Source organism: Diaphorina citri, unplaced genomic scaffold (assembly GCF_000475195.1).
Source record: "Diaphorina citri unplaced genomic scaffold, Diaci psyllid genome assembly version 1.1 scaffold942, whole genome shotgun sequence".
Taxonomy (NCBI): Eukaryota; Metazoa; Arthropoda; class Insecta; order Hemiptera; family Psyllidae; genus Diaphorina; species Diaphorina citri.
In genome coordinates, this window is record NW_007378373.1 from 11,897 (window position 1) to 39,473 (window position 27,577).

Below are 27,577 nucleotides of genomic sequence, written 5' to 3' on the forward strand. Positions count from 1 at the left end.
TATCTAGAATCGTACCTAAAAACCCTTAAACAATGGAATGGAAGTTCAAGAAATGAAATTAATGAAAGAGTATGTAGGTATTGAAATGAATGACATGTATGTTTTGGACATGAAATGAGTGACAGAGTATGTAGGTATTGGTCGATCAACAGCAAATTATATACCTACTTTCTTTATCCTAAAGGAAAATAATGTAATGTTTCTTCAAATAAAGTGTATTTCGACATCGACTGAAATACATACACATAACTTTTCTGTCTACCAAATCCTTTTTGGGTTCCAAATAGATCAGAATTTGTCTGGTTAGGACCAAATAGCTGAGAATTTGTCTGGTTGTCACCAAAAATTGAGTATTTGGTTGCTTAAATATCATCAGTCTTTCGAGATATTTTCCCAATGTTATGGAACCAGTTACTATCATTTTTTCAGAAGTTCAAATTTACTTCTGTTATTTTCATTGTAACACTTAAAAAAGGTCTTATCGTTGCTTGTAATTATGACATTTTATCATTTTTAATACAATTTGTACTTGTACATCACTAACCTTTTACTGCACACAATTTCAGATCTAAATCAATGATTTTCTGATTCTTATTCTAATTATCTTCTCTCAACTCACTATGGATTTTTTTCTTTTTGTTAGTAATATGTGCTTGCTTGTAATTATGACATTTTATCGTTTTTAATACAATTTGTACTTGTATTATGGTTGCTTGTGATTGTGACATTTTATCATTTTTAATACAATTTGTACATCACTAACCTTTTTCTGCACACAATTTTAGATCTAAATCAATGATTTTCTGATTCTTATTCTAATTATCTTCTCTCAACTCACTATGGATTTTTTTCTTTTTGTTAGTAATATGTGCTAATCATTTGACTTACTATTCTTATGTCTTCTATTATTTTCAACGTATGTACTGTCATTTGGTTTACTGTTCTTATATCTTCAATAATTTTCGATGTTTTTGTGAGTCTTTTTCTTTCTTCTTGTTAACAAGTGCTGTCTATGGTTGTTTTCCTCTCATCTCACTATTAGTATAGCACTGTGTGTAGCTGTCCCGTAGAGATGGATAAACATGGTTTTATATCTCTTTGTATTTACAACTCATCTCTCTTTGGTTGATCATCGTCTTCGTCTTGCTCCTCCTGAAAAAGAAATATTGAAAACAACAAATTAGTATCGAGTACACGTCTTTGTCGCCAATTTCTTGGCTGGAAACCTCAACGTAAGTTAAATATCAGGATTTATAAGGTCATGGAAAACCGTCTCGCTGAGGGACTTTGAACAGGGAGTACACCAGCTTAGTCTGGCTGGGGAACTTTAAACAGGGAGCATACCAGCCTGAAATTTCCCTTGCTAAAGAAATAGCAAAGGTTGAGTGCAAAGGGCATCATCCACTCGTAAAATCGTAAAACCAAAACCAAGAGTCACCCCAAAGAAATAGGAGGGCGGTCCTTGCCTTTTCTTGCATCTCTTCATTTCCGATTTGTTTTGTTTTTTTTTTTTTTTTTTTTTTTTTTTTTTTCCCTCCCTCACTTCTGTTTATTCTTTGTACATATCAAAATCAATGAATGAATAAATTGTTTTTCTTAGAAGTCAGTATTGATTTGGGAAAAACACCTCTTTGTATATATCTGTTATTTTATTTAAAAATAATTGAATTGAAAATAAAGGAAGGACGGACTAAAATCTTACCTTCTCTCTGAAGTCCTTAGCAACAGTTTGGACGGGCTCGAAGTGAGATTCATAGTGGCCGGCGGCCTTCGAGAAGAACACCAACAGATGGGATTTGATTTCGCCGCCAAAGATCTTCTGGGCGGTCTCGTGGTTGAATTCCACCACCAGAGGGAGCGACTGCGTCGAGAGGAACTTGCGCAGGGCGGCCTCGTCGGAGGCCGGACCTTCGTAGTTGACGCGGCCTTCATCGAACTGAGAGGGGAAGAAGATATGCTAGTTGTGATGGTGATTTAAGTACAATCTTGTGGTTATGAGGACATCACAAATCTGAGATTAACCGTATCATTGCTTGCCTCAACTTGTAATGCTGTCACTGGTCGCTTAATTGTCCTTAGGCCAGCCACACACTATCAGGTAGACCTGACAGGTACGGCTGAAAAGGTCCGCCTGTCAAGTCGACCTGATACCTGATGAGCACAACAGGTAGACCTGACAGGAGGACCTGATTAGGTCCTCCTGTTAGAGAGTGGCTTAGAGATTAGAGAGTGGCTGGCCTTAGGAAGCTGAGTGTATCCCGAAATCAAAATGCAAAGCCGAAGTAATCTCTGATATTGTATCTTACAGTTTTAGGCCCGGTTCGAGTATATGAAAAATGAATTTTTCGTGAAAAATGAATTTTTGTATGTTCATATGTAAAAAAAAATGATTTCTTCGTGAAAAATTCATTTTTTAAAATTAATTTTTCGTATGTTCGTATGTAAAAACTCAAACCGGGCTTCAGTATGACAGATTTTTTTCCCCCTCGTCTTACCTTCTTGAAGATAGCAACAGTATCGGCATCGACCGAGTATTCAGCTAGAATATCAGCATTGGTGGAAGTGACGAACAAGCTCTTCCACCCAACCACTGATTATCTTTGTTAATTAGCTTTGTTTTTCGTTTAAATATAGGCATTAAGGACTTCGGTTTAAATATAAGCACTGGTTTTTCGTCTTACCTCCTTGAAGATAGCAAATTTCATGGCGTTTCTTGTGTTACCCAACTAGCATTTATCATTGTTATTGCTGTTAGGTATGTATAATTTTCTTGAATAAAAGGAGTTCTTTTCTCTCTTTTCTTCTGAATATAGGCATTCAGGACTTCTGTTTCAATATCTACCTAATAGTAAGTGGCTGGCCTTAGGAAGCTGAGTGTATCCCGAAATTAAAATACAAAAGCCGAAGTAATCTCTGATATTGTATCACAGTTTTAGGCCCGGTTCGAGTATAATTATAAAAAAATGAATTTTTCGTGAAAATGAATTCTTTGTATGTTCGTATGTAAAAAAAAAATCATTTTTTCGTGAAAAATTCATTTTTTAAAACTAACTTTTCGTATGTTCGTATGTTAAATACTCAAACCGGGCCTCAGTGTGACAGAATTTTTTTCCCCTCATCTTACCTTCTTGAAGATAGCAACAGTATCGGCATCGACCGAGTATTCAGCTAGAATATCAGCATTGGTGGAGGTGACGAACAAGCTCTTCCACCCAACCACTGATTATCTTTGTTAATTAGCTTTGTTTTTCGTTTAAATATAGGCATTAGGGACTTCGGTTTAAATATAAGCACTGGCTTCTCGTCTTACCTCCTTGAAGATAGCAAATTTCGTTTCTTGTGTTACCCAACTAGCATTTATCATTATTATTGCTATTAGGTATGTATAATTTTCTTGAATAAAAGGAGTTCTTTTCTCTCTTTTCTTCTGAATATAGGCATTCAGGACTTCTGTTTCAATATCGGGACAGGTTTTTTTGTCTTACCTTCTTGAAGATAGCAACAGTGTCGTCATCGACCGAGTATTCAGCTAGAATATCAGCATTGGTGGAGGTGACGAACACAAGGTCATCGACCTTGCTGGCAATCTCGTTGAAAGTCTTGGCCAATTCAGATGAGGCGTCCTGCAACACAAAAAAACGAAAAGAAAATCAATTAATATTCTATGTAATCCAGCTTCCCTTGCTAAAGAAATAGCAAAGGTTGAGTGCGAAGGGCATCCACTCGTAAAATTTGTAGCCAAAACCAAAAGTCAGCCCAAAGCAAGTGACGAACACAAGGTCGTCGACCTTGCTGGCAATCTCGTTGAAAGTCTTGGCCAATTCAGATGAGGCGTCCTGCAACACAAAAAACGAAAAGAAAATCAATTAATATTCTATGTAATCCAGCTTCCCTTGCTAAAGAAATAGGTAGCAAAGGTTGAGTGCGAAGGGCATCCACTCGTAAAATTTGTAGCCAAAACCAAAAGTCAGCCCAAAGCAATCACCCGAAAATGCTTTGCAAAAAAGAGGATTAGAAAATACTTTGCAAAAAAGAGGATTAGAAAATGCTTTGCACAAAAGAGGATTAGAAAATGCTTAAAAAAGAGGGAATGCTCCTTAAAAAAGTTCACCAACGTCACCGTATCATAAATTTGCCAAGGTTCTTACGTTATTGGAGACGGGGTTTACCCTCAAGTCGGCGACACATTATCTGCCTACTCACATTAACCTCATCCAGCTGAGGACCATAATGAAGGATTAGAACAATATTCGAGACAAATAGTAATAAAAATGTTTATTGTTTTCTATAAAATAATCTCATCAAGTAATCATTTTGTTCCTTCATAAGTAGTTAGTACTTTTCAGGAACTCGTGTTGCTAGATAGGTATTTTGTAAATTTAATTTCTTCCTTGTTTCCTTTTGTTGTATTGAGAGAAACAAAATATTACTGAAGGAATGGCTGACTTTCTAATATCCTGTCCTACTTTGCTCTTCGCTTTCGGGATAATGATGGTCTCAGTGGGGGTTAATAATTCCCCGTTGTGGACGCTCACTTACCTTGTCATAGATGGGAGCTAGTTGTTTGCAGTGTCCACACCATGGGGCATAGAATTCAACGTGGTAGTTACTCAATGGGCCCAAGCCCCCCTCTATGATAAATTTCTCATTATATTTATGCATATGAAAATGAACCTAGCATATTTATCTCTTTGGTCATGTTATGAACGTGAGCAGGGCCATATTTAGGCGGTAGAAAGTCAGGGTCACTCCAAATCTAAATGAAGACGTGGTCTATAACTAGTGGTAAATAAAAAACAACGTGGTAGTTACTCAATGGGCCAAAGCCTCACCATGCATATGAACTTAGCATATAATTCTATCTCTTTGATTATGTTATGAACTCGAGCAGGACCGTATTTACTGAATTTAGGCTCATTTCACACTGAGCGGATTTTTACCGCCTGCAAAATCCGCGATTTCTTTCACACACAGCGGTTTACATTTACGTAGGTAACACTTCAAGAAATTAAAAATTATTATCAATATTCCTTACATCACAACACTTCTAATATGACTACTACTGCAGCGGGAAAAAAACCGCGGGTCTAAATTTCTGCGGACGTCCAGCGGATCCGCAGGGAAAACGCGCGGATTTCACTAGAATACCGCTGTGTGTGAAAGGACTCATTAAACACTCATTGACTAGGCGGAAAAAAACCGCGAGAGCGGAATCCGCGCGGTAAAAATTTGCTCAGTGTGAAATGGCTCTTAGGGGGATTCCCCCTCCTTAATGTTATAATATACAAGTATTGGTCTAGTGTCTAGTCCCTAGTCTAGCTGGGGGGGGGACTTCAAACAGGGAATGTCAGCCCAAAGCAATCACTGCGATTGAGAGGCTGACGAAAAACTCCGACCCCTTTTTACTTTCCTTATCCTATAGGAAGGAAAGTAATGTAATCGGGTCAAATTTTCGATGGTCAGTTTTTAGTGCCAAATCACGTTTTGAGGTCCCTAGAGCCTAAATCCAAAGTTTCAGCCATTGGTTCGTGTGTGTGTCTGTCTGTAAACAAAATATCTCGAGAACGGTAAGAGCTAGAACCAGAGCTAGACTTGAAATTTGGTATGTAGTTTAGAAATGTGACAAGGATGCGACACGAAACGTTTGGTTGAGATGGTTGCTGCGCTTGGCGGTATTTTGACCGCTTTTGGACGACACGAAACGTTTAACGTTTGTTTGAGATGGTTGCTGCGCCTGGCGGAATTTTGACCGCTTTTGGACAGATGTCGACCGTTTTTTGGCGGTGTTAAGCTATAGCGACAAAACGGTTAGAGATATTGTAAAAGTTAGGGTAAAAGAACACTCAAATAAGCATCATTCAATAATAGCGACAAGACAAAACGGTTAGAGATATTGTGAAAGTTAGGGTAAAAGAACACTCAAATAAGCATCATTCAATAGGATAAGGAAAGTCGTGTGATGTTCACACCAGATTTTTGAACAGGGGGAAAGAAGAGGAAGCAATAACTTGCCCCCTCCCCACTCCTTCAAACCCTGGAAACAGTCCTGAACGTGAGTGCCTACCGGTGCCTAGGGCTTAGCACCCATAGATATACCTATGGAGCTTGTGTAGGTACACTTGTACTTAGTATAGCTCCCTGGCACTGATAATGAAATTCAAGAGGAAGGACCTCTGGCCCCGTACAGAAATTATGCAAGGCACCCAGAAATAATCGGCAGGTATGAACCTAAGTAAATAGTACTATTCTATTATGGGACTGGTTGCTCCTCTCCCGAGAGAGTATGCAATTAACACTGCGACCTCTGTAGATCTATTGAGACTATTACTTACTAAGTAGTGCTTTATTTGGACCCTCAGCTTGGAACAAGTTGTCCCATTATGCGAACAGTTTAAGAAAGCCTTTCTGGATATTATGTATGAACGTACTGTACAAGAAAGATAAGCAATAGCACGTTGATTGCACAAGAAGTTAAGCAACGTTGCGCGTGGTTAGTGTACGGATGGGTGACTATCTGGGCAATCGTACTTTTCCCGGCCCCTCTCAGGCTGAAAAAACTTTGCAGTTCAGTGACGGCAAACCCATAAAACCCGTCAAAAAATCAATTAGACCCAACAAGAGTGGTGATTAGCAAATTCCCACACTGTAAGTCCCTAGAATGCAATAGATTTCCTTTCCTGTTGCGATAACAGAGTTCAAATTTAGACCACAACACAGTGGTGGGACGGTGGGTAACGCTTATACCTACCTATCTACCTGCTTATAGACAACAATGTTCGAATATTATAAATCAGGGGTTTCCAACTAGCGGCCCACGGGCCACATGTGGCCCGTGGCCGTGGCCCGCCAGACCATTTTTGTGCCCCGTAAAGCTTATAAGCGTGGGCCCCTTGGGCTTGATTTTTGCTCTTTTACTATGAGATGGACTCCTAAAATGAAGCATCCACCCCCCCATCCCCTCAAGAAAGTCCTGTATACGGGCCTGCTTCCCTGTGTATGTGGCCCGCGAAGTATCTGCCAATGTAGCATGTGGCCCGCATACACTTGAAAATTGGAAAACCCCTGTTGTAAATTATCACTGCAGATGTAGACAGTATCTAATGTAGACAACTATGTAAAAAGCTTATACATAACTGTAGACACTATCTAACTGATGCATAAAACTTATAGCCATAGTACCATAGACACTTACCTAACTTAGTAGGTAATAATTATTTTATAAACATTATCAATGTATTAAGCTTGTGAAGGTTCTTATCAGAAACGGTAATGGTAAGTGATGATAACGGAAAGAAAATAGCCAATGCAGTCATTAGGTAATAATTATTTATTTTTAAAAACATTATCAATGTATTAAGCTTGTGAAGGTTCTTATCAGAAACGGTAATGGTAAGTGATAACGAAAAGAAAATAGCCAATGACCTCTAGACTTGTGTTTGAAGAGAAAGTCTGACCAGCTCAGCAAAAATAATAATAAATCAGGAAGAAAAACTAAAAGTATCACCTATAAAATTGCGACAGAAAAAAGATGCGTAAAAACAAACCGTTATCGAGATATTTTTTACTAAAACCATTTAAGTATCCCTTTAGAAGTTAAACCATTTAAGTATCCCTTTAGAAGTTTAGACTCATTTCCTTTAAGCGCTTTCTTTAATATTAATAACTATGCTTAAGGACATGAAAAATATTTTGCAAATATATCACCTATAAAATTGCGATGGAAAAAAGATGCATAAAAACAAACCGATATCGAGATATTTTGTACTAAAACCATTTGTCCCTTTAGAAGTTTAGACTCATTTCCTTTAAGCGCTTTCTTTAATATTAATAACTATGCTTAAGGACATGAAAAATATTTTGCAAATTGACTAACCTAATACCTAGTTAGCTTAGTTGGTAGTGCGTCTGCCTTGTGAGCGCTAGGCCGCGGGTTCGATTCCCGCCCGGGGCGGATTTTATCCTGATGGCAAAGTCTTCTTGGGCTGAAGATCGAGAAATGTACGGTTAAAAAAAAAGTAGAAAATATTTCGTGTTTCTCAAGACTTTAGCTTTCTGCAAAAGTCGCCCAAACTTTGCAGAGAGGTTCTTAATCAAAAGTAGACCAAAAGTCTTATTGGGCCGAAGCTTCAGAAATGTACGGTTCGGCCACTCTTCTGGGCCAAAGTATGAAAAAAAGGCTTGAAAAGAGTTCACGTTCCTCAGAAAGTTTGCTTTCGGCCCACGTTTCTGAATTTTTGCAGAGAAGTACATTTTTAAGAAGTAGAACAAAATGTTCCTGGTCGAAGCTCGAGAAATTGTGTATGATTCAGTCACTATTTGGGTCGAAAGGAAAAAAGCTCAAAAAAGTTCGCATTTCTCAAGATTTGAGTTCGCAGCCCAAGTCGCTCGAACTTTGCAGAGAGATTAGTCCATCAATTACCTACATAGATACTTACATGGTACCCTGTTCCTTATAGTCTGGGAAAAGAAGAGGAAGCGATAACTTGCCCCCCCACTCCTTCAAACCCTGGAAACAGTCCTGAACGTGAGTGCCTACCGGTGCTTAGGGCTTAGCACCTATAGGTATACCTATGCAACTTGTGTAGGTACACTTGTACTTAGTATAGCGCCCTGGCACTGATAATGAAATTCAAGAGGAAGGACCTCTGGCCCCGTACAGAAATTATGCAAGGCACCAGAAATAATCGGCAGGCATGTAAGTAAGTAGTACTATTCTATTATGGAACTGGTTGCTCCTCTCCCGAGAGAGTATGCAATTAACACTGCGACCTCTGTAGATCTATTGAGACTATTACTTACTAAGTAGTGCTTTATTTGGACCCTCAGCTTGGAACAAGTTGTCCCATTATGCGAACAGTTTAAGAAAGCCTTTCTGGATATTATGTATGAACGTACTGTACAAGAAAGATAAGCAATAGCACGTTGATTGCACAAGAAGTTAAGCAACGTTGCGCGTGGTTAGTGTACGGATGGGTGACTATCTGGGCAATCGTACTTTTCCCGGCCCCTCTCAGGCTGAAAAAACTTTGCAGTTCAGTGACGGCAAACCCATAAAACCCGTCAAAAAATCAATTAGACCCAACAAGAGTGGTGATTAGCAAATTCCCACACTGTAAGTCCCTAGAATGCAATAGATTTCCTTTCCTGTTGCGATAACAGAGTTCAAATTTAGACCACAACACAGTGGTGGGACGGTGGGTAACGCTTATACCTACCTATCTACCTGCTTATAGACAACAATGTTCGAATATTATAAATCAGGGGTTTCCAACTAGCGGCCCACGGGCCACATGTGGCCCGTGGCCGTGGCCCGCCAGACCATTTTTGTGCCCCGTAAAGCTTATAAGCGTGGGCCCCTTGGGCTTGATTTTTGCTCTTTTACTATGAGATGGACTCCTAAAATGAAGCATCCACCCCCCCATCCCCTCAAGAAAGTCCTGTATACGGGCCTGCTTCCCTGTGTATGTGGCCCGCGAAGTATCTGCCAATGTAGCATGTGGCCCGCATACACTTGAAAATTGGAAAACCCCTGTTGTAAATTATCACTGCAGATGTAGACAGTATCTAATGTAGACAACTATGTAAAAAGCTTATACATAACTGTAGACACTATCTAACTGATGCATAAAACTTATAGCCATAGTACCATAGACACTTACCTAACTTAGTAGGTAATAATTATTTTATAAACATTATCAATGTATTAAGCTTGTGAAGGTTCTTATCAGAAACGGTAATGGTAAGTGATGATAACGGAAAGAAAATAGCCAATGCAGTCATTAGGTAATAATTATTTATTTTTAAAAACATTATCAATGTATTAAGCTTGTGAAGGTTCTTATCAGAAACGGTAATGGTAAGTGATGATAACGGAAAGAAAATAGCCAATGCAGTCATTAGGTAATAATTATTTATTTTTAAAAACATTATCAATGTATTAAGCTTGTGAAGGTTCTTATCAGAAACGGTAATGGTAAGTGATAACGAAAAGAAAATAGCCAATGACCTCTAGACTTGTGTTTGAAGAGAAAGTCTGACCAGCTCAGCAAAAATAATAATAAATCAGGAAGAAAAACTAAAAATATCACCTATAAAATTGCGATGGAAAAAAGATGCATAAAATAGTTAGGGCTGAGATTGAGAGACTGACGAAAAACGCCGACCCCGTCTGTACACGGAAAAAGGCGAAGAAAAAGAAGAAGATCATCAGCTTAGATGTCTGTATTGTAAAATGTTTTCAAAATAAATACTTAATAATTCCCTCTATCAAATATAAAACTCATAGAAAGTAAGAAAGTTTGAATAAATATTTGAGGAAAATTCGAGGAAACCCACATAATAATGAACAAAATAACATGAACAATATGAAGAAATTAAATTAAAATATTGAACATGCTGGCAACTCCAACTCATATGTTCTGTTCACATTAAAAAATAAATTTAGCCATTACTTTTTATCACAATACCCAGGAAAAATATCAAATTATAGCAAGAATGTTCTTATCTTGGTTGAACAGAAAATAAAGCTGACGTGGTAATAGTACTTGTGGTACCTGTAGCTTTGTGAATTCAAGGTTTCTCACAGAAATGAGAAGCATAAAGATGTGAAGAAAATAGGTATAAAGCTATAAAGTATTAAAGACATTGTAGAGAAATACTTATGCTTATTGGATGAACAAATCTTATATTATAAGAACGAGATCCATTCACTCATTCACATTTCACACACTGATCGCTCTATCTCAAGAACCACAACACCTAGAAAGGTGACATCTCTTAATTAAACCTCCTAGCCCGCTAGCCTCCCAGCAATGAAATAATTAAAGTTCCCACACGATTGCAACATTCAAATCATATTTCATCTTGTACCTTGTCTTATAGTACATAGGTAAGATATATCTAAAATATATCTAACCATGTAGACAGTAAGTTTTTGTAAAGTATTTTACCTATATCCATTTACTTTCGCTTCTTACACATAAAAAACTTCAGCAAAAATGGGCATTTTTTTACTTCGAACAGTTCAACTTCAGCAAATATGGTCGTTTTGCGGACGCCACGAATAAAAGTATAAAAGTAATCAAACTCACTGACTATTCCAGAGGATACAGACTTCCAGAAAAGACTGGTGTGATTTAAGTACAAAAAATAAAACCTAGATTCAATTTTTTATTTGTAAAAATAAAGTTATTTGTGCCACAGTCCTCTAGTAAAAAATAACAGCTATAAAAAATACTTTCTCATTATTTTCTTAATAGGAAGTAAAAAAAAAAAGAGGAGTGGTACCAAGTTGTAAAAAAAGTCATTCAAATTTGCACTGAAGTTTCCAGAATAAAGAGCAAGTGATATTTTAAAGACTATCCTTGATACACACACCCTTGATACTAATCTGAATTAAATAATTAATACATTGGGATGCTAATAGAACTTTACTCATCACCAGCTCATCTGTAGAGGTTCTACCTAATATAAATGTCAGCTTAGTGGACTACCTTGACTTTAAAATCTTTAAATTTAATTCAACCCATGGAGAATTCTCAAAAACTGGGATTTTTCTCGAAATTCACCAAAGAATCCACACAGTGGTCTTGACTACTACACCACCAAGGTAGGTTACACCATGGAAAAATGTTTGCTATAACTTAGAACATTTGTGTGTTGTAAAGTGTCTGACTTTTTTTCCAAGGCCCTTGCAGTAAAAATGAAATACATTCTGTTCATATCTCTGTCAGATTTATGCTCAACTGTTGTCCCTCATCTGTTAACAGTTGTTTGTCAAACTAAACAAATAGCAATCAATTTCTGGTGAAGTAGTAAATTATTTCAAACATCTGTTAGCAATATCATGACAAAGTACCTGCACATCTATTCAACCACCAGTTGTATTTATAAAGTAAATAAATATACGAGTAGGTACATATGTAAAGTAAATAAATACCTATAATAAGATGTACATTTGAAATTCAGTCATCAATCAGAGTTTGTGTAAAATGTCAGAATGCTGACAGGAAAATTAATGTAGGGCCCTTCACATAGGGCAGAACGAAAGACAGAGGTTGGCCTTTTTTTCCAAGCTAAGCTTTTGAAACCATGCAAACTGATTCTTACCTTGAAGAGTCCAGCAACGACAACCTTGCTGTCAGCAATGAATGCCTTGATCTCATCAACAGATGTGAACTCCTTGGCGGGTGGTCCAGTCTTCTTCAGAAGCCAGTTGACGATGTCCTCAGCAGTTCTACCACCTGTTTATAACATCAGAGAAACAAGTAATACTTAGAAGTTATTCAGAATCCACAACAGTTAAGTAAAAAAAGAAAGCTCCTTTTTGTGTTTAACCTAACCCTATAATAACACTGTTTACTGCTCAAATTGACAAAGCTCCTTTTAGTGCTTAAAGCTTGAAACAAAGCTAACCCAATTAATACAGTTTCACTAAATTTGATGACTTGTTTTGGGCACTTAAAATTTAAATACCTACAATACAACCTACCTCGTCGCTCGCCTGGTAAGCAGGAGGGCATGGGTTCAATCCCAGCCGAGGTATGGAATTTTATCCTCAATATAATTTGAGAATTTGACCACAATAATAGTAGTAGCCTACTGCTGGAGTAAAGGGACTTATCAGTCCTATGCGAGCAGTAAAAATAAGCACTATTATTATCATATAGGTAGGTACCTACGTAGGTAGTGTTTACATAAAGCGGAACTTTGAGCAGGGATGTTTGGTATGTGGAGATCATACTATTCATATTATTCTTCTCGATCGAAATAAATGTGCCAGCCTACTTAGCTTAGTTGGTAGTGCGTCTGCCTTGTAAGCGCTAGGCCGCGGGTTCGATTCCCGCCCAGGGCGGATTTTATCCTGATGGGATAATGTTCGTTCTCGGAAACGGCTGGCTTTCTCCTATCCTGTCTTCCTTCTCTCTTCGAATTCGGGACGATAAGACCATAGCAGTTACAGTTCACTCTGTCAAACCCCTTAAAAAAAATGTACATGTACGAAAAAGTAACTACTTGAATAAGTGCATGATAAAAAAAAATGGAATGAAAATATCTAAATTTGAAAATAGGTATAAGTACCTAAGCTGATATTGAAAAATAGTGATAACAAAATGCGTAGATAGGTACCTATTCGATCTATTTGAGCCCCTAACCCAAATCCCTATGGTAATAAGCCCACAGCGCGTCGTACGATATTGGTAGATGACGTCATCACAGGAGTACAGTGTTGTCGCTAGGTATGATATCGGCGGGCTTGAGACTCTCATGTTCCGAGAGCTGTATCTCACGATCTAGTGAACGCATTTTCTTCGTTATAGTCTCAATATTTTTTTTAATTTTCATAGTTTTTTCTGAGATAATAAAAAAAAATCATGAGAATCACCAATTTCGTTCAGGACAGTCACACTACTTTCACGTCACGTGAATCATGAACGAGATTACCTACAATATTATGTGGGAAAACTTTGAACTACATCTTTTCGACTCCCCATGACTTCTACTGACGTGATGTGACTCCTTATAAGTTTGTAAATAAGGACTCCTTAGTTCGTCGCCTGACTTTGCTGATATCGGTACAAACTTTTACCTTCACCTCCTTACCTCACTTGACATCTTGAATCTTTATCTTTTCCACCGGACACTCTGAGATACCTCTTCCTCTTCTTCTCCACCACATCCTTGTCCTCCTCTTCCTCTTTCATCTCCTTCCCTTCCATTTTCACCTCCCTTTCTTCCTTCTCCAGCGCCTTAGGTTTCTTCTCCACTCTCTCATCATTCACCTTCGTCTTCTCCTCTGTTCCTCCACCATCGCCTCCTTCTTTTTTACCTGTTGTGTGTTTGTTTACTGGATGACTGATTTGACCGTAGTGGAGGTGAAGTTTTAGAAGGTGAAAGAGAAGGAGGAACTGAATACTGTAGGAAGAAGGAGAAGGAAAATTTGGAGAAAAACGAATAGAAAAGGAGATCTGAGGGAGAAAGAGGAAGAGGAAAAAAGGAAGAGAAGTAAGAAATGTACTATACGTCTAGAAGAAGAAGAAGAAGAAGAAGAAGAAGAAGAAGAAGAAGGAAGAAGAAGGAAGAAGAGGAGGAAACAAATGGAGTAGAAGGAATTTGAGAAGGGGGGGTAGAAAGAGGAAGAGAGAAAAAAAGAGAAGTTTTAGGAAGAGGAGGTGGAGAAGATGAATGGATGGGTTTAATGGTAACTGTAAAGTACCATAGCGGATGTGAATGTGGAAGATGGATGTGGTATAACAGAGGGACGTAAAAAACACCAAAACTCCATCTTCTTCTGTGACATCGTCGGCGAAGACGACTAGTGGCGATATCAAAAGGAATAGCAAAGATAACCGGCGCATTTTGTGGAAAAGTCCTAACACTAGCACTTCTTAAAACGGTCTAAACACTGGACGAACCGATTGTAAAATGAGAAAGGCCGAGAGAACACAGACAAGTGGTGATTTGAAATTTGAAGATTTCTCTCTCTCTGGTTTTTGGTGATGTAAACAAAATCGGGAACCACGTCGAAAGATTGGGCCCGTGGAGCGATCTGATTGGTCGAGACGGAATTTACTATCACCAGAGTCAAAAACTTTATCGATTTACTGATTATGAGAAATAAAATAAAATAATTACTCAATTTGATTATAAAGACATTTTATATTAAATTAAAAAACAATTTTAATAATTTCATATATTTTTAATGGTTATTTAATTTTTTATTGCGAAAACTCTTGTGTAAAAGCGATGAAAGTTTTTGACTTGTAAGTTTAGGATCCGTTTACAACTTTCACAACTTGACACGTCACGAAAATTGTCGCGGCGAAGATAGACTTGGGTCGCGAGTCGCGACAGTGTGGCCGTCTTTTCCTGTAGGTATCTCTCATTAACTTCTTTCTGCCGTTTTAATATTTTCCTCCAGAGTTTAACTCAATATTTTCCTCTTGGCAGAAAAATTTCTACAATTTCTTGAGCAAAAAGGGTTCTGGAAATTTTGGAATTTAAGATTCTGATCACGCGACCGACCGCGACCTTGCGACAGCGATTCTGGATGTCTTGTCGCTGTCCTACTGTTTCGTATGAAGGGTTAACTTCCGACCCAAGACCCAAGGGACAAAGGACAAAGTGACCGCAAGACAGCCCGAATAAGCTTCATTGTTGGTGGTCGCGCCACCAGGATTTTTTTTTCTTCTTTTTTTACACAAACAGCGAAAAATAGCTTGGAAATAAATATTGGTTTTCGATTAACTTGAATTTTAAAACGAAAGCGTACCTATTTACCTTTTTATTCGAAATAAAATATTTTATTTCGAATAAATGAGTTGTCGCATCGCGAGTAGGTATCCGAAGTTTAGCAGTAAAATTTGGCAGTAAAAAAAGTGTTCGTGTAAACGATTCCTCTACATTTTCAAATCAAAACAAACCGGTCGCGGGAAAATTCAAATTTTGTGTTTCGTAGTTTCGTTAAAAAGTTGAGTTTTGTGTTTTGTGAACTTGTGCATTTTCATCCCAAAGTTATCCCTGTTTCAACGATTTTCCTGACTTTTTCTCATATTTCTGGTGACTTTTCTTTCTTATTAATGCATTTGTCAGTATAATGTCTCATATAAGCAAGAAGTTCAAAATAACCGAGGCCTCAGACATGGTTTTACAGCCAGCCGAGTGTTTCAAACAGGGAGCTGAGGGCAGAATCTTCAAGACAGAATATTTGGGCAGGAGTGTTCTGGTTAAGGAAAGGTTTTCCAAGAAGTACCGTCATCCCAAGCTGGATGAGGCATTGACGAAGGAAAGGATCACATCGGAAATACGGGGCCTCATGAAATGCAGAATGGCAGGTAAGTTGGCATTAGCAAAGTGTTTTTGACAACATGGGTAGCCCAGAGGTAATACACTTAAAAAATGTGTAGGTAGGTATACCTATTTTGAGTGCAAATGTTTCAACAGGTTAATTTGTGGTGTCCTTGTGTTGACCCAATAATTACCTAAGTGAATGGGAAGTATTGTCTTGGTAATTATGCAGAGGTCACGTCCGTGGAAAAGAAAAGCTCCTTTTTGTATTTAACCTAACCCTATAATAACACTAATCACTGCTCTAATTGTGAAAACTCCTGATTTGTGGTGTCCTTGTGTTGACCCAATTATTACCTAAGTAAATGGGAAGTATTGTCTTTTCTCGCCCATCTAATGAGAGCCATACTACAGGATGGACATGTTGTGACACAGACCTAATTTCTAAAAAAAACTAAGGTAATTATGCAGACGTCACGTCCGTGGAAAAGAAAAGCTCCTTTTTGTATTTAACCTAACCCTATAATAACACTAATCACTGCTCTAATTATGAAAACTCCTTATTTTCAATACGTATGTATGTATTAGGTATTAGGCACCTCCATAATGGGTACATAAGCTTCATCTACCCCTTGTGTACTTGCAAGGAGCTCAAGTAGTGGAGGGAGTGTACCCTATACCTCATGTGTTATAAAAGCGTATCCTAAAAAAATGTAAACAAACCGCCATGTTGTGCTCATAAGAGTGGCACGAATTTCAAAATTTGAGAACCATCGGGCTTATTAGTGCATGATTTATGAACTTTTTTCACGCAAGAGCTTATTTTATCAATAATGATGAAATAATTTCATCAATAATGATGAAATATATAGGTATACCTACTTATTATGGTTATAGGTATACCTACTTATTATGGTTATAGGTATACCTACTTATTATGGTTATAGGTATACCTACTTATTATGGTTACGGGTATACCTACCTGAGGGGAGGTAGGTGCCTTCCTTTTTTGGGGGTTTTAAAGGAGACCGTGCAGTAACTCTGATAATCCTCTCTCTTCCTCTCTTTATCTCTTCCTCTCCTTTTCTCACTCCACTCCCTAAATTTTCACTTTCTCCTCATTCTCTTTCTTCTTCTTCTTCTTCTTCTTCTTCTTCTTCTCCTTCTTCTTCTTCTTCTTCTCTTTCTTCTTCTCCTCCTTCTCCACTCTTAATTATCTCTGCCTCTTTCTCGTTATTCCTCTAACTTTTCCTTTTTCTCTTTTCCGTCCTCCGTACTGCTTTCTTCTCTCTTTCTCTCTCTCTGACTCTTTCTGTCTCTCTTTGACACTCTCTCTCTCCCTCTCTGTCTCTCTCTCTCTCTCTCTCTCTCTCTCTCTGACTCTCCCTCTCTCTCTGTGTCTCTCTCTGACTCTCCCTCTCTCTCTGTGTCTCTCTCTGACTATCCCTCTCTCTCTCTTTCATTTCTTCTTTCTATTCCTCCATCTTTTGTGAACGAAATTATGTCCCATAATAAAATTTCAAATTTCTCCTTTTTATCGATGGATGGCCACTGTATCCCTTCCCCCCCCTACCTTCCACTATCTCTCTCTCTCTCTCTCTCTCTCTCTCTCTCTTCTCTCTCCTCTTCTCCCCTTTCTTCTCTCCTCTCTCTCTCTCCCCAGTGGGTATACCTACCTATTATGGTTATAGGTATACCTACCTATTATGGTTATAGGTATACCTACCTATTATGGTTATAGGTTCTCTTTACTGTACCTTGAGTGTTTTCTGTAGTACTCCCTCCCACCCCTGTCCCTTCGTCTGTACCGTAAACCTTTTCCTGTAGTAGGTATCTAAGTTCATATAGTAACTAGGGATGTACCTACCTATGTTTCTGTGTAGAAAGATGAACGCGTACGGAAACCCCACTCCGAAGCAAATCAAATTATCTTACCCTTCAGAGTGAGAAGGGAAAGAGTATCTAGAGGAGGTACTGGAGGTGGGATTTTTGAGGAACAAAGGGATTTTTGACGAAGAATCCTTTATCTTAGGGGAAAAGAGGGACAAAAAAGAGGAAAAGGGCAGAAGAGTTGGGTTTCTGAGGGGAGGGAGAGAAATAAGGGGGAACTAACCTTTATATAAAGGAAAGAAGGGGGGTAAAGAGAGGGAGAAAAATGAAGAGGACAGAGAGAGTTAAGAGAGGGACAAAAAGGGAGGAAAGAAAGGAGGGAAAGGGATAGATGGTGTTGAAAAGGGAAAGAGAGAATTAAATTCTAGAATCTAGAGATCTTTTATTATTATTTCTGTTAATGTGTTCTCTTGTTCATTTATTTTATGTGTTAGTCTCTTCCTTTTCCTCTTCTTTCTTCTCCTCCAGCTCCTTTTTTTCATCTTCCTCTTCCTTCTTCTCCTCTTTGTCCATCAGCCTTTTTAATTCCTCTGCTTTCTCCTTATCTACAACCTCTTTTTCTTCTCCTCCCCATCTCTGTCCTCTTCCTCCTTCGCCTCCTCCTTCTCCTCCTTTTATTTTCCCTCTTCCGCCTTTCTTGCACTTCTTCCTCGTCATCTTCCTCCTCTTCTCTTCTCTTCTCCACTTTAATTTTCTGGATTTTCTTATCCTCATTATCTTTTTCCTCTTCAAATCGTCCCTTCCTCCTTCTCTCCTTCTTCGCTCGTTGTTCAACAAGATATGGAAAATTGGAAAAAGAGTATTGGATTTATAATAATTCAATAGGTATCTTCTCTTACTCTTCCTTGTTGAAGAGAAAAGAAAGGAAGAGAGGCTTCTTCTTACTCTTCTTCTTCTGCTTCTTCTTATTCTTCTTCTTCTGCTTCTTCTTTTACTTTTTCTTTCTTATTTCTCTTGCCTCTTCTCATTCTCCCTTACCATTTCCTCCTTGTTCCTTATTGAGCCTACTCCTTCTCTTCTTTTTACCCCTCCTCTTGCTTCTTTTCTCTTTATATTGAATTTCTCTTCAACTTTTAACCATAAGTTTTTGCATGAGATTATTAGTTTTGTTCTTCACAAGACCTTCATTATCATCTTCTACTTCTTCTTCTTCATCATCAGAATATAATGGCGTATTGAGAGATATTTTATTCAAATTTATTTTCCCCAGAAGCAGATTTTGAATACTTTCAACTTCAACAATACCCACAATTTTGTTTACAACGAGAATAACGAATCTTACATTGTTTTGGTGAATGTAAATAGGACTTATCTAGGTATTTCAGCTTTTCAAAGTTGAGGGCTTTAGTGTCTTCAAAATTTTCAAATTCAATCTTCATTGCCTGCCTCGGTGGTGTAGTGGTCAAGGCGCTCGCCTGGTAAACAGGAGGGCGTGGGTTCAATCCCAGCCGAGGTATGGAATTTTGAACTCCAACAGTGTATGCTGTGAATTCTCTGAAGAATCAGATCATCATGGAACTCATCGATGGTAGAACAGTTAAAGACATTCTACTCCTGTTGGAACAGAATTTGAAGGATGAAAACATTGGTGATGAAAATGAAATGAGTGTTGATGAAGATGATAGTGACGAGGAAGAAATGGGTGATGAAAAGACAAGTAATTTGAATGTAAGTAAACTTGAATTTTTTTTTTTTTATGTCCTATGTCCAGTATACCACATCTGAGTTTAAATTTAATTTTCTTTTATGAAGCAATCAGATTTACTAGAAGGTTTGAAATCAACCAATTAAATTGTTTGATCCAAAAGTTTGGAGCCCACAAAAGGCATAAGGGATTGGCAAAGAAGAAGAATATCCAAAAGTTGAGCTTAGCCTGAGACTGTAGTCCTAGCTGGCCATAAAAAAAAAAAAAAAATAGACACCTTAAAGTTTATACACTTCACTCAGCTTAACAGAACATTGAAAAATATTCAATCCTTCTGTTTCCAGGGGAAAAGCAAAAGTAAAAACTCGAACAAATCAAACTCCACACCTGTATCTCCAACCAATATTCCTGAAGACATCTGCCTGGACGACGTCCAAAAATCAGCTATACAAACACTAATATCAAACCTAGACTCTCAAAACATAACTCGAGAAAACATCAGTGACATAATCAAACTACTAAGCATAGAAATAGGGACCACTCTGAGTGTTATGCACAGTAACAACATAATTCATGGTGATTTAACAACATCAAATATGATTCTTAGCTCCGATCACCATCTAGTCATGATAGATTTCGGACTCAGTCAGATCAAAGTCAGTACGGAAGACAAGGCTGTGGATTTGTATGTTTTGAAGCGGGTAGGTCAGTTAGAAGAAAGGTCTGGCAACGTGGCGAAAAAATTGCGATAATAATAATAGTTAAGTCCCATCAATCAAAACAAAAGTATCACCTGCCTCGGTGGTGTAGTGGTCAAGGCGCTCGCCTGGTAAACAGGAGGGCGTGGGTTCAATCCCAGCCGAGGTATGGAATCCTCAATATAATTTGAGAATTTGACCACAATAATAGTAGTAGCCTACTGCTGGAGTAAAGGGACTTTTCAGTCCTATATAATTTGAGAATTTGACCACAATAATAGTAGTAGCCTACTGCTGGAGTAAAGGGACTTTACAGTCCTATAATCACCATCTAGTCATGATAGATTTCGGACTCAGTCAGATCAAAGTCAGTACGGAAGACAAGGCTGTGGATTTGTATGTTTTGAAGCGGGCTATTTTGAGTTTGCATTCGATTTTCAGTCGGGATATGTTCAATTGGATTCTGTCAAGTTATAGGAGGCATTGTTATTGTTCATTGTTTTGAGCGGAGCTAAGTAGGTAATATTTAGCTTACATAAATATGAGGCCCAGTAAGGGACAAACAAAAGGAAGCTAGGGGGAAAATTTTCTGCCCAAGATCTCGAGTTAAGGAATCAAAGCTTCAACTGGATCTCTCATCCTTAGAAAAGTCAAAGCCTATTGGCTCAAGCTAACTGAGCCAAAAAATCATTTTATGATTAGCTACACCTTAGCTCAAGTTCTAACTAAAACCAAGCCAGTCCTGGAATTCTCTGGACCCTATAATCTATTTCAATTCCATGCCTGATTATATCTATGTCCTTTGAAGTCAAAGCCTGTTAGATCAAGCTAACCGGACCAGCCCTGGAATTCTCTGGACCCTATCTATTTCAATTCCATGCCTGATTATACCCATGTCCTTTGAAGTCAAAGCCTGTTAGATCAAGCTAACCGGACCAGCCCTGGAATTCTCTGAACCCTATCTATTTCAATTCCATGCCTGATTATACCCATGTCCTTAGAAGTCAAAGCCTGTTAGATCAAGCTAACTGAGCCAGCCCTGGAATTCTCTAGACCCTATCAATTTCAGATCCATGCCTGTTCATACCCATATCCTTAGAAGTCAAAGCCTGTTAGCATCACACACATTCACACCCATGTCAGATTGAATTAAGAAATTCTTTCCCAACTACACTGGAGTACACAAAATTCGGAACCAATGCCATTTTCTGAACACGAAATTTTCACAAAAATAATGCAAAAAAAAAAAAAAAAAAAAAAAAAAAAAAAACCTCTGATTGATGATTGATTTTGGTTTTCTCGTGTTGACATTCATTTGATGAGAGGCCTACTAAGAGATGGAAATGCTACAACACAGACCACACGAGTCTAGGTTTGTTGCTAGGAAATAAAAACGGCTGTGAAACACTCATTAATAATAATGAATATCTCATTTTTCGGTAGGTACCTACCAATTAAAAAAAAAAAAAAAAAAAAAAAAGGTGAATGGGGTTTTGAAGCGGGCTATTTTGAGTTTGCATTCGATTTTCAGTCGGGATATGTTCAATTGGATTCTGTCAAGTTATAGGAGGCAGAATAGGAAGCAGTTTGAGACTGTGATGAAAACGTTTGCCGAGGTGGAGTTGAGAGGGAGGAAAAGGTGTATGGTAGGGTAGATAGAGATTCCTAAAGTGAGTTGTAAAAAAGAACTACTCATTTCAGTGAACTACTCAGTCAGTGAGTCACGTTCTAAAACACATGAATCACTCTTCTCCTCCCTATAGATATGGGGAGTTAGGTTCTGACTCATTAACTGAGTAGTCCACAATTCCTGCCCGGGGCAAACTTTATCCTAAACAGGTGAGGTTCTTACACAGAAGGGCTGGCTTTCTTGTATCCTCTCCTCCTGTTCTCTCTTCGATTTCGGGATGAATCTCTGTTGTTACTGAACCCCATTAAACCTCTTGGGGGAAAAAAAAACTCGTTGACATGAAACTTAGAACTCAGTTCTTTCTTCCAATTAGTCCCATCGAAGTTCATTGTACGGAAATTTTGTTTACATCTCTGTTACCATAGTAACACGATTGCCAAATTTGTACATACATATTATGTATGTGGGATTTTGCTGTTCTTGTGTGTGGTTGTGCATGATCGTATTATTTCACTCCAATTCTTTTCCTATCCAATAAGCCATGTCGAAGGTAAAAAAAAAAAATGCTATACTAGGTACTGCGTTTTACAGTCGGTCGTGAGAATTAGCTTCCAATTAGTCTGCAATTAAATGGGTAGGTAGTGAATACCTATGTACAGTACCTACCTATGTGATGATGGATATCACCTACCTATGACCTATGTATAAAACATAAGAGCACTCATCACACTGTCTGTGTAGATTCTTAACAAGGTACTTATCATATCTGACAAGCCTACTATCAGATTCACAAGCACAGACACTAGCCCACTAGCAGAATAGGTTGAGTTTATATTCACACATGAACACCGGAAATTGGACATAGAAGGGAAGGATGAGTCATTCTCATCGAACTCCTCAGGTATGTTGTGTTGGTGGTTTTAAAATAGCCTGACTAACGTAGACTGGCAAAAAAACATCGCACTTGTTGGTGGTTTGAGTCCAAGTCAAGTCATAAAATTTAGCACAGTATACATATTGTATTAAATCTACAATTTTATTTATATATAGATTAGGCGGGGAACGACATTTGTGCTTAACACAATTAAATTCCTTTTATACAATATGTAAGTATTCCATTCTAATCTTTTTTTTTTTAAGAAGTTTGACAGAGGGAACTGTAACTGCTAAGGTTCCGAAATCCAAGAGAGAAGGAAGACAGGATAGGAGAAAGCCAGCCGTTCCGAGAACGAACATTATCCCATCAGGATAAAATCCGTCCCGGGCGGGAATCGAACCCGCGGCCTAGCGATTACAAAGCAGACGCGCTAAACCAAGCTAACTAAGCTGGCATTCTAATATTTGATTTCCTGAGACGTAGATGGAATTTTTTTCAGACCATCAGGACGAAAATAAAAAATTCCAAGAGCAAATTGTTTGCTCCGTCTGGCTAGGGGACGTTAAACACTGTCTGGCTAGGGGACGTTAAACACTGTCTGGCTAGGGGACGTTAAACAGAGAGAAGACTAGCGTCTGGCTGTGGGACTATAGACAGGGAGGAGAACAGCTAACCCTAACCTGCCTCGGTAGCTGGCAGTTCCTCAAAGGGTTCTCTCTGCTTTTAAAGACCAAGCACAAGTCCTCACGATGGTTTACTGCGGTTCAGGACGAGCCAGCCAAATTAACGAGCAAATTGTTTGCTCATCGCCAATGTTTGTTAGTTGGCAGCCAAGTCAGACAGCCATGGAGCTTAAAATAGAATAGAATGGAATCTGAAAAATTAAAATAAGGAATAAAAATAACTTGAAAATAAAAATAAGGAACATAAAAATAAACAGATAACAGAGGAAACTGGATAGAGGGAACTGTAACTGCTATGGTCTTATCGTCTCGAAATCGAACAGATAAGGAATACAGGATAGGAGAAAACCAGCCGTTCTGAGAGCGAACCTTAGCTGTTTAGGATAAAGATAAAGTTCACCGCTCTAAGTAGGGGGACAAAATTTCTTATCTGTTGATAATGTGCGCCTTAGGAGGGAATTGAACCCGCGATCTAGCACTTGAAAGCAGGTGGGCTACCCTCCAAGCTAATTACGCAAAAGATATATGTACCTTCTTTATACTGTCAGCATAGGAGCTTGAAGCGAGTTAGGTAGTTGGTCACGAGTTATACTCAGGCTAAGTCCTTAAGCTCGCGAGTTATACTCAGGCTAAGTCCTTAAGCTCGCGAGTTATACTCAGGCTAAGTGCGAGTTACACTCAGGCTAAGTCCTTAAGCTCGCGAGTTACACTCAGGCTAAGTCCTTAAGCTCGCGAGTTATACTCAGGCTAAGTCCTTAAGCTCGCGAGTTATACTCAGTCCTCAAACTCGCGAGTTTTACTCAGGCTAAGTCCTTAAGCTCGCGAGTTATACTCAGGCTAAGTCCTTAAGTTCGCGAGTTGTACAGAGTTCTTAAGATAGTGCCTCTTCTATACGTTGTGGATAGTGGGTCAACCTTCTGGTATACGCAGTTAGAATCTTGCCACAAGAAGAAGACAACAAGAACTGAATCTGAAAGAATACGGTTCAAGTCCTTAAGCTCGCGAGTTATACTCAGGCTAAGTCCTTAAGCTCGCGAGTTATACTCAAGCTAAGTTCGCGAGTTGTACAGAGTTCTTAAGATAGTGCCTCTTCTATGCGTTATGGATAGTGGGTCAACCTTCTGGTATACGCAGTTAGAATCTTGCCACAAGAAGAAGACAACAAGAACTGAATCTGAAAGAATACCGTTTCTAGACTTTCAACTCTTGCTCGAAGCAATCAGTTTAGTCAAAAATTCTGTACGAACACACAATATTGTTTTTTATTTTCGTGTTTTAAAGAATATCTTTTTTTGGTTGTGTGTTATTTGAGTCTTCTGAAGCTTTTGGGTTATTAACTTGTTTTTCTAAAAAAAAAAAAAAAAAAAAAAAAAATTTGGGAAAAATTTGGTTTTTTAATTTTTTTTTTAAAAAAAAAAAAAAAAAAAAAAAACTTCGTGAAATATTTTTATTAATTCTATTTTCCTTCCGTTGTTTTGTTCGGATTCGGTTTCGTCATTCTTTTTGGAAAAGTAGGTAAGTCAAATAAAGATGCTTGGGTGCGTTTTCATGGGCCAAGGTGCCCGCCTGCTACCTGTGTGTTTATACTGATGTTTATCACACTTATCACAGCTCTTCGGAGTTCTAATTGACTCACGTAATGTTTGTACAAAGTCCACATTGGACGATTGACCCAGGGCCGTATCCAGGATTTTGGCCAAAAGGGGGGGGGGGGTAAGTTAAAACACTAATGGTAACCTAACCTTATAATAACACTGGTCACCGCTCGTTTGTGCCAGTTCCTTTGGTAGCAATATTCCACGGATGTGACTTCTGCACAAGTACCAAAACAAAAATTATTTTATTGCTACATATAAAAACACCGATTTTTTTTTTTTTTTTTTTTTTTTTTTTTTTTTTTTTTTTTAAATTTTTTTTTTTTTTTTTCTTCGATTTCGGGATGAACCTCTGTTGTTACTGAACCCCATTAAACCTCTTGGGGGGAAAAAAAAACTCGTTGACATGAAACTTAGAACTCAGTTCTTTCTTCCAATTAGTCCCATCAAAGTTCATTGTACGGAAATTTTGTTTACATCTCTGTTACCATAGTAACACGATTGCCAAATTTGTACATACATATTATGTATGTGGGAGAACCCTAAATTGCTAACCAGGCCAGCCCTGGAATTCTCTAGACCCTATCAATTTCAGATCCATGCCTGTTCATACCCATATCCTTAGAAGTCAAAGCCTGTTAGCATCGGAAACAAAACTAACGAAATTAATACAGTTACACTAAATTTTATGACGAGAAAGAAGTCTGAATTGGATAAGTTTTACTCTAGATTTCATGCCAACTTTGAAAAATTGGTATTTTTTTATGTCAATGTTTTACATTAAAGAGGTCAAAATAGTAAGGATGAAAAATTATACATACCACCATATTCAATGATGGATCTCTTCTTGAAGAACTTCAGAGTGGGGTATCCCCGCACTCCATACTGTTCAGCGAGAGCTGTGTGTTGGGTGGCGTCAACCTTGGCCAACTTGATGTCATGGCCATCGGTAGCCAACTGGAGAGCGGCTTTTGAGTATTCTGGAACCAGTTGCTTGCAGTGTCCACACCATGGGGCATCTGATGGGGAAAAGAAATAAGAATGAGTCATCTAGGAAGATAAGTATTCTAATTGGCAATGTCACTACATCTTATGACAGTGGTTCCCAAACTATTTGCACTCACGGCACCCTTTTTAAGATTCTACTTTTCTTGTGAGTTAGAATAGAGCATTATTTGGTGATAGTGTTATGAGTCAGAATAGAACAATATTCCTGAAACATCTCCCTGGTAAAATTTACAAGTTTGGTAACAAAATTAAAAATAATGTAGGTTTAAACATCCAATGATTCTAGAGCACCTTTTGGCCTATTACAACATATCCTAACTACTTAGTTTACTGCAACTTACATCAAGTACCTACTTGAAAAATTATTGCATTTCTAATTATAAATTGATATCCAGATTGCAATACATACATTGCATAACAAATCAATAGGTAGCATAGAAGAAAATACACCTCTACCTAAATCAAGCATTTACTCTCAAATGGAAATGGAAAACATACTTAACAAAAAGTATGTATGGTATGCTTTGTCACTGAGACAAGCTTAATTACTTTGTCATTTGGCTTAAAATCAAATAGCTCTTTGGTGATTCTAGAGCACCTTTTGTCCTATTACAACATATCCTAACTACTTAGTTTATTGCAACTTACATCAAGTACCTACTTGAAAAATTATTGCATTTCTAGTTATAAATTGATATCCAGATTGCAATACATACATTGCATAACAAATCAATAGGTAGCATAGTAGAAAATACACTTCTACCTAAATCAAGCATTTACTCTCAAATGGAATACATACTACTTAACAAAAAGTATGTATGGTATGCTTTGTCACTGAGACAAGCTTAATTACTTTGTCATTTGGCTTAAAATCAAATAGCTCTTTGTATGCAATACACAATGTTTGTAGGTTTGTACCTAACTACTCTAACCAGATTGACAAACAAAATTAAAACGGGCATATCATCCTTCACTCCAATTTTCCTTGTTGGACCACACAGATTAAGAGTCAATTCAGGCCACACCATGAAGAACTCAGTTCATAAACCACATCCCAGGTAACTCTACCTCATCAAGTTCAAGTTCATGAAATCAACCAGGTCAGTGACCTATGGCTGACCATTTCTACGGTAAATGGTTCTGTGTGGGTTGTCAGGAAATGGATAGCCCAACACATTAACCAACACTTTCCTTTGTCTAAATGAAGTCGGTTTGGACCGGTGTTAACACTGCTGACTTATCAACAGACATGCACGTTACTTACAGAACTCAACAAGAATATGATCGTGTTTCTCAATAGAAGACTGGAAATTGTCCTGAGTCAAGACCAAAACTCCATCTTCTTCTGTGACATCGTCGGCGAAGACGACTAGTGGCGATATCAAAAGGAATAACAAGGATAACCGGCGCATTTTGTGGAAAAGTCCTAACACTAGCACTTCTTAAAACGGTCTAAACACTGACGAACCGATTATAATATGAGAAAGGCCGAGAGAACACAGACAAGTGGTGATTTGAAGATTTCTCTTGTGGTTTTTGGTGATGTAAACAAAATCGGGAACCACGTCGAAAGATTGGGCCCGTGGAGCGATCTGATTGGTCGAGACGGAATTTACTACTGACAATCAAGATTTAAACGGGCATATCATCCTTCACTCCAATTTTCCTTGTTGGACCACACAGATTTAGAGTCAATTCAGGCCACACCATGAAGAACTCAGTTCATAAACCACATCCCAGGTAACTCTACCTCATCAAGTTCAAG

General features: G+C 38.1%; 2 protein-coding genes and 1 long non-coding RNA gene across 4 annotated transcripts; 1 reads left to right on the plus strand and 2 right to left on the minus strand.

Moving 5' to 3' along the window:
* Positions 1-1,690: 1,690 nt before the first annotated feature.
* On the minus strand, positions 1,691-27,359 carry LOC103513227 (protein disulfide-isomerase-like). Its single transcript, XM_026826491.1, has 5 exons — positions 27,077-27,359; positions 25,626-25,823; positions 12,109-12,242; positions 3,486-3,623; positions 1,691-1,936 (listed from the first exon to the last, which is right to left on the minus strand). The coding sequence occupies exons 1-5, from the start codon at positions 27,222-27,224 to the stop codon at positions 1,691-1,693; spliced, it is 864 nt and encodes a 287-aa protein (XP_026682292.1). The 5' UTR covers positions 27,225-27,359.
* Positions 15,712-22,460, plus strand: LOC108252880 (EKC/KEOPS complex subunit BUD32). 2 transcript variants are annotated; one of them, XM_026826492.1, is made up of 5 exons: positions 15,712-15,836; positions 19,139-19,344; positions 19,666-19,938; positions 20,348-20,499; positions 21,590-22,460. In XM_026826492.1, the coding sequence occupies exons 2-5, from the start codon at positions 19,189-19,191 to the stop codon at positions 21,672-21,674; spliced, it is 666 nt and encodes a 221-aa protein (XP_026682293.1). In that variant the 5' UTR covers positions 15,712-15,836; positions 19,139-19,188; the 3' UTR covers positions 21,675-22,460. The 2 variants fall into 2 exon arrangements, with proteins under 2 accessions (XP_026682293.1, XP_017301216.1); XM_017445727.2 differs by lacking the exon at positions 20,348-20,499 and having other exon boundaries at positions 19,666-20,010; positions 21,510-22,460.
* On the minus strand, positions 21,599-25,335 carry LOC113469068. The gene is made up of 2 exons (XR_003392604.1): positions 25,155-25,335; positions 21,599-21,932 (listed from the first exon to the last, which is right to left on the minus strand). It is a non-coding gene; the product is annotated as an uncharacterized LOC113469068 (long non-coding RNA).
* Positions 27,360-27,577: the final 218 nt, after the last annotated feature.

What these genes read in the sequence shown, in the direction of transcription:
- LOC108252880 (XM_017445727.2), top strand. Translation starts at nt 19,189, where the DNA reads ATGGAACTCATCGATGGTAGAACAGTTAAAGACATTCTACTCCTGTTG. An exon ending in AAAAGACAAGTAATTTGAAT is followed by an intron (nt 19,345 to 19,665) that starts GTAAGTAAACTT and finishes TTCTGTTTCCAG; the next exon opens with GGGAAAAGCAAAAGTAAAAA. An exon ending in ACAAGGCTGTGGATTTGTAT is followed by an intron (nt 20,011 to 21,509) that starts GTTTTGAAGCGG and finishes AAGGTGAATGGG; the next exon opens with GTTTTGAAGCGGGCTATTTT.
- LOC103513227 (XM_026826491.1), bottom strand. Translation starts at nt 27,224, where the DNA reads ATGCGCCGGTTATCCTTGTTATTCCTTTTGATATCGCCACTAGTCGTC. An exon ending in TCGTTGCTGGACTCTTCAAG is followed by an intron (nt 3,624 to 12,108) that starts GTAAGAATCAGT and finishes TTTGTGTTGCAG; the next exon opens with GACGCCTCATCTGAATTGGC. An exon ending in CTGTTGCTATCTTCAAGAAG is followed by an intron (nt 1,937 to 3,485) that starts GTAAGACAAAAA and finishes TTCCCCTCTCAG; the next exon opens with TTCGATGAAGGCCGCGTCAA.